Consider the following 11411-nt stretch of genomic DNA (forward strand, 5'->3'; position numbering starts at 1 on the left):
GGGCACTGGCTCACATATTCACCTGATGCACATTTCCTAAAGTACAAGTGCGCGCTGACCATCAGCCAGCACAGCCATGACGGCAAGGAGCAACAGGTCAGACGCTGTGCGAGGCTCTCTGCAGTCGGATCTGTCATTCTTCCCATTTCACAGAAGATGAAACTGAGGCACAAGGCGTCTGAGTGCCCTGCTCCCTGTCCCACAGCCTGCAGCTGAGGGGAGGGTGAGAACCCAGCCATGTGAGAGCACTGTGAGCCCACAGCCTCCCACTCCTGTGACTTAACAGAGATCACTTAGTCGGTGGCTGGTGTTGGGACAGTATGTTAAGAAAACCTGACATCCTTAAGCCTTCTAAACTTTAAATTAAAATCTTGTAGCCTGCCTGGCATGGCTCAGTGGTTGAGCGTCAACCTATGAACCAGGAAGTCACGGTTCAATTCCCGGTCAGGGCATAGGCCCGGGCTGCAGGTTGTATCCCCAGTGTGGGGCATGCAGGAGGCAGCCCATCCGTGATTCTCTCTCATCACTGATGTGTCTATCTCTCTCCCTCTCTCAAATCAGTAAAAAATATTTAAAAATAATTTTAAAAATAAAATACTGTAAAACCACCAACCCAATTTAAAGTTTTCTTCAGTGACTGATCAGAAAGTCCCCCAGGATTCTAGAACTACACGAACACCCGCCCGGCGGACACAGCGGAGAGGCCTCTGACAGCATGTGAGCCTCAGGAGCAGGTACCTGCCCCAGGTGACCCGGGGACAGGGGTGCTCGGGCCTCTGCTCAGATGCCGCTCCCATAGACGCCGGCGCCTGAGCAGGCAGTGCGCTCGCCGGGAGCCTGAACTGCCGAATTAGCAGGAGATGGCGAATTAACCGGGACGGGGTGTGCCGTGCACCTCGACCCCGGTCAGTCAGGAGCCTTTGGGTGCAGTCGCTGCGCCCAGCTGATTCTGCATCGCCCGAATGCCTGCACCGGGCGGCGCTCAGCGAGGGCAGGGGCAGGCAACGTGCTTCCCCAAGGGCGCGCCTCCTCCGCTTCTCCATGTGGAGAAGGGTGTGCACGTGAGTCGTGTGGATGCTGGAGCCAGACGTCGTGGGTTTGAATCCACGTTCCCCACATCCTCGCTGTGTGCACTGGGGCAGAGTCCTTCCCTCCCCGTTGCCCTGGCTCCTCATCTCTAACCAGTGAAACGCCACGGAGGTGACTCACGGGGCTGCTTTGGCAATGTGTAAATACATTTAACAGTGAAGGGCTCAGGCCCGGCCAGCAAGGCTCCGTGGTGGAGCAGCGGGCTATGAACCGGGAGGTCACGGGTCTGTTCCCGGTCAGGGCACAGGCCCGTGGGCTCGGTCCCCAGTGGGGGGTGTGCAAGAGGCAGCCGGTCAATGATTCTCTCTCATCGTTGATGCTTTTATCTCCTCCTCCCTTCCTCTCTGCAATCAGTAAAAAAATATTTAGGAGAAAAAAGAAACAGATATGAAATGTGAGCGATGTGTAGCAAACATCGTTAAGCCGGTGAGTGTGTTACCAACACAAAGGCTTTTGACTTCTTCAGAGTAAAACTCGCTCATTTAAAGGCTCCCGACCAAAGGACCTCTTTTTACGGCCTCCGTTGTACGGACGGGCGGGACGCCGGCAGCGTGTAAAGCGATTCATCATGGTCAGCTTAACGCTGGCCGAGCTCACGCCAGGCCCGGGCTCCATGGAGGATTTCACGCTCAATTAGGTAAATGCATGTAGAAAATGGACCCAGCGCCCAAGTTCAGGGAGCCGATTACGGATCACGTCTAATTTCAGCCCCCGAGTCCCAGAAGTAATTTCCCCTCACAGTTTTGAGATGTCCAAATAAACTGCACAATCCGCATTCCTGACTATGATGTAGAGGCATTAGTTCATAAGTGGGGTCAGATTTACTCTCCTGTCTGAGCGGTTTCCAGAACCCCAGCTCAATCTGTCTGGAGTATCTTTCAGGATAGCGTATAATGCTAACTATGTATTTTTTTATTTTTTTCTGTTTAAAACACAAATCTGAGCCCAGCTGGCACAGCTCAGGGGTTGAGCGTTGACCTATGAACCAGGAGGTCACGGTTCGATTTCTGGTCAGGGCACAGGCCCGGGCTGCAGCCTCCATCCCCAGTAGGGGGCGTGCAGGAGGCAACTGATCCACGATTCTCTCTTATCGTTGATGTTTCTATCTCCCTCTCCCTTTCTCTCTGAAATCATAAAAATATATTTAAAGAAATAAAATGAAAACAAATCTGAACCCGTGGGGAGTTGTTCGCGTTTGGGCAGGCGTCCCCGACATTCCAGAAACCCCGCTCACCGGTGCCCGCTCAGGAGCGTGGGTCCCACCATCCCAGGCCTGTGCGTATTCACACGTGAATGGTACTGAACGGGACCTTTCACATTTTAAGTATTCAAGGGTTTTGTAATCACAGTTTCTTCCCTACTGTCACACCAGCTTGCCTGAAGGTGAGGTAAGATCCAGTGTGCCTCTCCAGGGTGGCGTTATGTTTTATCACGACTTCCATCCTCTATAGGTTTTGCTTTCTATGCAAATCAAGAGGAAATGGATTCGAAGGAGAAAGGGTTTCTAGGCAGCCTTTGAAATGCCAGGGACCACTTTTATGGGATAGAGTCCCTTTAAATTCCATTTCCATCCTGCTAATGAACATGATAATAGAAACTTTTTTTTTTTGAGTTACCATTTTCCATTCAGTTTTGCTGTCATGGGGCGCTTTATTTACAGCTGATAAAAACAGCAGAGAAGAAACAGAAGAGAGAGGACTGCGTTACCTCGGCCATGCTGGCGAGCTCCATCCAGTCGTTCCTGTTGTAGCTGCACATGATGCTCGCGATGAGGACCTTCAGAAAGAGGAGAGAACACGGTTCAGATACGACTGCACACACCAGGGCACACGGTCTCCACATGTGCGTGTGCTCAATGGTAAAGTACAAGGTGAGGTTAGCTGTGCATCCGTTGAAAGACAAACCATTCAATAACACAGATTCTAAGTGAAGCAAAGGCTGAGATTTGGGACTTCTGGCTTGTACTAGAGACTTCCTCACTTATCTGTTTTTAATCCTCACCTGCGGGAATGTTTTAGAGAAAGGCAAAGGGGGAGAGGGGCAGGGGGGAGATGCGGGGGAAGAGAGAGAGAAATGTATGAGAGAAACATCGACTGGTTGCCTCCTGCACATGCCCCCCTCCCACCCCCTTGCCCCGGGGATCGATCCCCCAACCTGAGCATGTGCCCTGACCGGGTATCAAGCCAGCAATCTTTCCGTGCACAGGACGATGCTCCACCAACTGAGCCACGTGGGCCGGGGCCCTCCGTTGTCTTTGAAGACTTGAACACATGACTTCACTTTTCTGACCCTCGCCATTCTCATTTTTAAGAGGAAAACGATACTGACTTTGCCAACCGCTGAAGGCGGTCAAGGGGATTACATATATTTGTGTGAGGGGAAGGGCTGTCTAAATTATGCACCGACACACAAGTGTTTATTAATAGCATCGCTGACACAGTGGAAGGCTTCCGGGTCTGGGAAAGACACTACGTGGCGTCCGTTGGCCGAGTTTATTCTGCATCACCTCGAAACACGCCCCCCAGTGGAGGCCTGCTGCCGCCGCCACGGGTGTAAGGCAAGAGAAGTGTCACGGATTTGGTGACACAGGACCCCTCTACAGGAAGGATGTCAGGGACGCGGGGCCAGGAGTCGGCCGGGACCCAACAGCGGGCATAGGACAGGAAGAGGTGAGAGGAGCGACCCCCAAATCTCTCCGAAGGGTCTGGGGGTCTGTTCACCGAGAAATGAGGCAGCAGACGGTGGGTGGTGGGGTCATCCTTCCAAACGTTTAAAGAATGACAATTCTCGGTCCAATTAGTTTTTATAATCACATTCAAGGCCCGGTGCTGCCCTGATGGGGGCCTCGGCCGGGCCTGCGGGGATCCGGCTGAAACCGGCTCTCCAACATCCCCCAAGGGGTCCCAGATTGCAAGAGGGCAGTTCTCGGGTGATGCACCCTGGAATCGGGCTCCCTCCTCTCTGGTTCCGGGGTGCGTCACCCGAGAACCGCAGCTGCCAAGTCACCATGGCTCGGCAGCTACTGCATTGAGTGTCCGCTCCCTTGTGGGCAGTGCGCGTCATAGCTACTGGTCGGATGGTTGAAGGTCGCCCAGGTCTTTATATATATAGGTTTCTTTCTGGAGTAAATAAAATGATTTTTTTTAAAAAAATTGGAATTACAAGAAAGCTTGCAGATCAGAAATTAAGGTGAAGAACATAGAATTCCCAATGGGTCACAGGCAGGCGACCTCATCAACCTCCCATTTTCTCCGAGCCTGGGCCTCCTACCGGCAGTGGCGGTTCGGGAACTCGCTGGGAGCTGCCCTGGAAACCCGCCCAACAGCTCCACCTGGAGACGACCTACATTTTTAAGTAAGAAAAGCTGCCAGGTGACAAAGGTGAATACCTGTCAATTACCTGTGGAGGGGTTAGATTTTGGCAAACAACCAAATCATTGCTAACACCACTGGGATTACATCAAGAAGGAAAAAACTCCGTATGAGCCAAGTGGCTTTCACAGACATTTAAACTCAGAAAATCTGCTTATTAAATATTCATTACTTGTGCAACATGCACATTTTACAGGGTCTCTGCACCTAAATACAAACAGATTGAAAGTGGGATTGGCACCGTTTCCCTGAAACGTAGACACGGAGGCGCGGGCATTAAATGTCAAGCCCAGCCCGGCCGGCGGGGCTCAGGGGCTGAGCATCAACCTCTGAACCCGGAGGTCACGGTTCGATTCCCGGTCAGGGCACAGGCCCGGGTTGCAGGCTTGATCCCCAGTGGGGGGCGTGCAGGAGGCAGCCGGTCCATGATTCTCATCATTGATGTTTCTCTCTCTCTCCTTTCCTCTCTCTAAAATCAACATATATATAGTCAAGCTCACACGCTCTTCAGAGCTCACATGTGGCCATCGCTGACTTCATGTTTGCAAAAGGGACTGTGTTCTGAAAGCTGTCATTTCGTAATCCTTTATTTCGGAGCCATGAATGCCTTGCTTATCCAAATCTTCCGAACACAGAAACATCACATGAAAGTGAGACAATACGCGCAGTTTCCATAGAAAATCGGACCTATTTTCCACCAGATGGGGGGGTGGGGGGGGGCACCACTGTGGGCTCCACAGCAGCAGCTGGGTTCCCTCTGCCTTGGCCCCTTCGCAGGGCACTGTTCTCCCGTTTGTGCGCCCGCCGTGTCTGCTCACCGGCTCCCGGCCCCAGGGATCCTGGCAAACGAGGCAGAAACTCCTCAGCCTCCACTCTCCTCAGCATCTGCCTTCACCTGCAGCTTCCGGAAGCCCCTCCCGGGAGCCCTGGAGCCACCTCTCCCTGCGTCTCCCGCGTTCTCATTCCTCCCCGGGTTCGTCCACCCGTGGCCACGTGGGACCTGGGGTGTCCCGGGGGCTGTGCACGATGCTCTGAGTGTCACCTCGTACACATTCTTTCTTTAAAATTTGTTTTTATTGATTTCGGGGAAGAAGGTGTGACTGGACCCCAAGCCGGGGCTCTCTGACCCACGCTCTGCAGGAGACACAAGCACTTCCGTGCACCCGTCTGTCCACCGGGCAGTGACTCAGCCATCGCCCCCTCCCCAGAGCCACCTCCTTCGGCGCCCACTGGAGACAGGTCCCGGCGGGGAAGGTGCTGAGGGAGAGGCAGGTGGGTGAAGAAAGGAAAGCCTCACCTCCTCTGCTCTCTGCCTCCTCCCCGTCAGCCCCCCCCTTCCCTCGCCATGGTCAGCCCTTGGGCACAGGGGACGGCTCCCAGGTCTGGGCCCCGGGGCCACCTCCTCCTCCATTGAGCTGCCGCGTCTGCCCACGTGGGCGACCTTGGTCAAGGGCACAGAGCCACGCCGCTCAGGGCTCTGCTTTCCTACTTCAGAGAAGATGCACCTCCACGAGCAAAGCACCGCCGCCTGGATGCTGAGAAGTGGCTCCCTTCCCTGGACGCCGTGCTGACACTCGGGAGTCAACCTCAAGGCTCCCCGCATTCCGTAAACATCTTAGGGTTCGCTCCGTACCCCCAATGTCAGCTCCAAAGGTTCCTTCTCAGAAGCCTGGCAGCGTGATTTACGGCGGAAATGATGACAGGACCTTTTCCAGAGACTGGGACCTTTCCGGTCTGCACTTCACGCCGCGGCCTGATGGATGCGCTGGCATTTGGTCCTGATTTGCATGCCATAACAATAAAACCGTGCACAGCACAGCCCTGTTAAACTCACATTACCTGGCAAATGAAGATATTCACAAGGCAATGTACCCTAATTAAACTCAAGAAATGGTATTCAAGCCATACTCACGGGCTTCTAATGTAACACAAACGCACTAATATTTACAATGCGTGCAATGGTGCACACCTCGTTAAACATACGGGGGAAACCAACAGGTCTCTCTGCTTCATTAGTCATTTCATGAAAGCTTCCCAATATGCATATTAGCTATTTCAACTGCGACAGACAACGCATTTGTCTATAATCAATGCACTGGCGATTCTAATTCAAAGCAAACACTGAAGGTCCTTCTCAGAGCTTAAAATTTGATGTGGTTTTTTTTTTTTCACAATAACATACTGAAATTTTGCAAACAGGAAAGTATATTTTTCCTCTTCAGTGTTCCTTTTCTCTCACTGTTCACACTTTCTGGCTTGCTCATGAATGCACAGATGTTAATATCGATGCTGTTTTGAAGGAATAACAATGAGGTGTTTGCTGGGTAACCTTCTCTCATCTCCCACATATAATTACATGATCACCGAAACTTTCCCAATAGGAGAAAAGCAGTTTTTCAGAAAGAAGTAATTGCATGGCTGGGGTCTGCAGTCCTCTAAACTAAGGGGAGATATACATTTTTCTTACGAGGTATCATTTTCCAATTTGAAAGTTTGGTTTGAAAACAAATCTATAAGCATACGCTCGTCTTGGGGAGTACTGAAGACAGGTATGCACCCTTACGAGTGGGAGAAAGGTCTAAGACTGCAGTTCTGGGTCATCAAATGCTTCTGTTTTGATAACTGCTCCATGTTTTCAAAAGGCACCGTAAAACCACAGCCCTGATTGATTTAATTACTTAAAATAAGGCAAAGGAAGCCTCCAGAATAATTTGATTTAAAAGACAAATCTTAGTTCAGACCCTTCTGAATTATTTACAAACACCTCCAATTATTTGATCACTTTTTAAAAATATGTTTTTCAAAAACATATTTTTATTTTATTTTATTTTACTTCAGAGAAGAAGGGAGAGAGAAACAACAATGAGGAGAGAGAATCCGCCATAGATCGGCAGCCTCCTGCATGCCCCCTAATAGGGATTGAGCCCGCAACCCGGGCAGGTGCCCTTGACCGGAATTGAACTGTGACCTCCTACCTGGTTCATAGGTTGACCCTCAACCACAGAGCCCCGCTGGCCGGGCCGACTCTTCTATCATTTAACGCAGGCGAGGAGGGGTACCCTCCCTCCCGCACCACGCGCATCGCCAGAGGAGATACCATAAAAGCCCGGGGTGAGGATTTGAGCCTCAGGTGCAGCCCGGGCCCCCACCTGTCTCATCAATCCTCCTCATGCATTTTCCCGTGATGATGGTGAGCGCTATTCAGTGAATAGGTTTCCCATATGCTACCGTTTCCAACAACCAAGAACAAAAGCCCAATGGTCCCAGGCCTTGTGTTTGGAACAGAAAGCATAAAAGCAAAACAAAAACCTCTTCCATTTTTACTGAATAAAAGAGCGAAGGCAGATTGCAAAGACCGAGTGACGCCTCCTCTTCGCCACGCTGCTCTTCCTGGAGACGGAGGTCCAGGAGGGACCGCTGGGGAGGAAGGAGGAGGAAGTGGCCTAGACCCGGGCCTCCGCCCGGCCCCTCTCCGGCCCGGAAACAGCTACAGTCCAGCCTCCAGGGTCTCCTCCAGCCGCCTCGGGGCACCAGGGGTTCCTGCTGTTTCTTTAGGAAACAGTCACAACATGGCATGTGATTTTCTCTCCCTCCCTCACGAGCCTCGCAGGCAGGCCTTCGGAAACGGCCGAGCAACCCCTCCTTTTTCCCGTCCATCCTAACCTGCTGCAGTATTGTCTCTCAGTAGAAACTACTTAACCAATCTAGAAAGATTTACTATACTTGTGAAATGTACAAAGTTATCCCCTAAATTATTTATGTAAACAACAAAAGCATATAAGTAAAGCATACATAGATACCATGTATACATGTACTAGTACACTTACAATCAACTATGCCAATACTCTATAATGACACAGCCACGCATGAACCCAAAAGACTCAGCCAAACCCGAACACACACGCACACGAAATTCTATCAACTGGAAGAAAAGCACCCTCGTATGCAAACTGAGCCTTAAATTTCTGTCCCACCCAGGCGAAGTCCTTCCCTTCACATTGCAATATAGCACAATCAGTCTTTCTCTCCGTCGGTGACCAGCCTTGGTTGCACACACACAGCGATGTCCGGTAGAGGACACACTGCATTCAAATACCAGTCGGTCAGCCGTAAGGGCTGTGGCGCGGGATACACGGGGCGTTATTCCCACCGATGCTTACGGTCGCTGGGAAATGCCAGGAAAGTCACCCGGGCAAACGAGCGGCACGTTTCACCTGTCACGGAGCGTGGCCGGGACTGACGCCCACGTCCTGGGGCGCTGTCCGTGATGTGCATCCGAGGGAGGCCGAGGGAAGAGGACCTGGCTTTTCCGACCAGCGGCTCCAGGCACCCCTCCTCCAAACCAGCAGTCGCCAACCTTTCGGACCTCACGGGCCACCGCTTGGCGACCGCCGCCCTAACGCTCCGCCCCCTTCACCCCTCATGCCCACGCCTCTGTCTGTGGAGAGGGTTGTCTCCGGGGACGTGCTGTAGCCGTGACATTCCTAAGAGCTGAGATTCCCCAGGAGGGAAGAACTGTGATCCCCGACCTCCATCGCACCAGACAGCAGAATCGTGTCGGCCCATGGTTTCTTTTAACAAAGCCAGACAGAGTAAGCAAAGCAGTCTCTAAATACCCGATTTTCATTCCATTTTGTTATGCTGTATTCATTTCAATTTTTTCCCCATATTGAAATAAAATCTGCTGCTTATTAAAAGCCACCTGGAACATCCAATCCCATGCGACAGGGGTGTTAGCCATCACAACCCCCGCCCTGTCTCCGGGGAGCAGGGGGACGGTCTTGCCATCCATGCACTGGGGGGCCCGGGAGTAAATGACGCCGCCCGCTGACACCGGGGCCGCCATCTCTCGGGGGAAATCCCCGGGTGGGAACTGTCCATCTGCACGGACACGGACATATCACACACACGCCCTGCAGTCCTGTCTCTTCCCCTTCTGGGACTCCTTAATAAGAAGATTCCCTCTCTGAGAAGGACGAGCTATGCAGAATATCTTGACATTACCGATCTCCAATCCCTTTACTTTAAAGCAGTGGTTCTCAACCTTCTGGCCCTTTAAATAAATACAGTTCCTCACGTTGTGACCCAGCCATAAAATTATTTTCGTTGCTACTTCATCACTGTAATGTTGCTACTATTATGAATCATCATGTAAATATCTGATATGCAGGATGGTCTTAGGCGACTCCTGTGAAAGGGTCGTTCGACCGCCAAAGGGGTCGCGACCCACAGGTTGAGAACCGCTGCTTTAAAGGCATATTTCATGGAAGGTGGGGGTCAATAATTGAGCCATTCCCTTCTCCTGTTTTTCCTTGAGCATACCCTGCACGGAAATGTGTGTCTGAGGTTTTAGATGAGTGAAGTGTTAATAATTACGCAGGGACCAGGAAAGTAGATCCCAAATATCGATTTAGCTGTTTGCTGGGGCTAGCTTTCCGCAAAATACAATTTCCCTTTGTTGTTTTGCATTAAAATTGCCTTTGGTTCTCCTTCTCATGGATATAAAGTGATTCCTTCTATGGAAAGTGTCATACATTTTCCCAGGAGAAAACAGGACAAGGAAAGTAGAAATGATCAACTATGTCCATCAAACGTGCTGTAGCAGAAAAGGTCTTCTCTGTGCACGGTGCGCCGTCAGGGCCGCGGGCAGCCCGGGTCAGGCGGGTGCTGTAAACGCCGGCTGCTCCGGCGCCCGGGCTGCTGGTGAGAATTAAGTCGCGCTAACAGACACAGGTGTCAGTCCGAGCCCAGGAGCATGACAGCTTAACGCGTGAGGACCGAAAAGGAAGGACGGATACTGATGAGAGGGAAGCTATTCCAGAGGGGAGTGGGGGTTGTCGGAAAGGCTACGGAAACTTCCGACGCATCTTGCCCTCCTCCCCCGCCCCCCACGGTGGTATTTCAGAGTGAAGCTAAGGCCACCTTGCCCTAGACCAGGGGTGGGCAAACTTTTTGACTCGAGGGCCCCAATGGGTTCTTAAACTGGACCGGAGGGCCGGAACAAAAGCATGGATGGAGTGTTTGTGTGAAGTAATATAAATTCAAAGTCAACATCATTACATAAAAGGGTACGGTCTTTTTTTTCAATAGTTTTATTCATTTCAAATGGGCCGGATCCGGCCCACGGGCCGTAGTTTGCCCACGGCTGCTCTAGCCACTGAGCAAAACCAGCCAGGGCCAGCTTGGAATTGATTGTACTGAGTCCGTAGGTAACCATGTGGCCCTCCCACCAGCTCATCATCTGTCTGGTTCGCAGTCTGGCCCAGAGGCAGGAGGGACGATGGCGGGTGGCGGGAGAGCGGGGACTGCCTCTGTTCCCTGCCTCTCAGACCCGGCATCATCCTGAAGGAGAGCGGACAGAATGACCTGCGTCCCTCCCGCCGGAGAGCATGGGGAACTGGTCATGTCAGTTGTGAGCATGGCGCTGACAGTGCCCCCAGGACCCAGGTGAGTGCGGCTTTGTCCCGGAGTCTCCCTGACAGCGGGAAGAATCGGGGGCCTGGGGGGCAGACTGAATAGGCCCCTTTTCACCCACTGATTTCTGTGACAGGTCCGGCTTGCTCTCCTCTAAACCGACTCCCCAATCAGGCATCGCACAATGAAGTCACCAACCCTGTGACCTACGGCAGCTGCCCGCCCCCACGCCCTCCAGGACGGTGCCTTCGTCTCTTTTCTGGCATTTTGCACAGAAATTCTTCCTTGATGCTGATTTCAAAATAATATTAATTTGGTGCTTCTCATTCAATTAGCCTCTGAATGCAAAATCTCGCCTGTCAGCCCACAGAAAAGCCAGACACACAACCCGAAACACAGCTCACTCTTGACTCCACGGTGCGCGCCTATAGGCACCTAAGGACACTGGGCTGTTGGCTTGTCATCTGTGTAGAGCTTTCTTAGTAGATAACAATTTCGTTTGTATAAACAATTATGCCATTTATTATTTTTCCTGCT

The 11411-nt window shown here is 51.8% G+C and overlaps 1 protein-coding gene across 1 annotated transcript in view; it reads right to left on the bottom strand.

Moving 5' to 3' along the window:
* The window catches only part of DPYD (dihydropyrimidine dehydrogenase), a 322055-nt gene that overhangs the window by 79121 nt on the left and 231523 nt on the right, over positions 1-11411 (bottom strand). Inside the window, 1 exon segment of the mRNA XM_015563508.1 lies at positions 2797-2865. Within this exon segment, the coding sequence (XP_015418994.1) occupies positions 2797-2865 (69 nt within the window).

This window comes from Myotis davidii, unplaced genomic scaffold (assembly GCF_000327345.1).
Source record: "Myotis davidii unplaced genomic scaffold, ASM32734v1 scaffold217, whole genome shotgun sequence".
In the NCBI taxonomy this organism is placed as follows: domain Eukaryota; kingdom Metazoa; phylum Chordata; class Mammalia; order Chiroptera; family Vespertilionidae; genus Myotis; species Myotis davidii.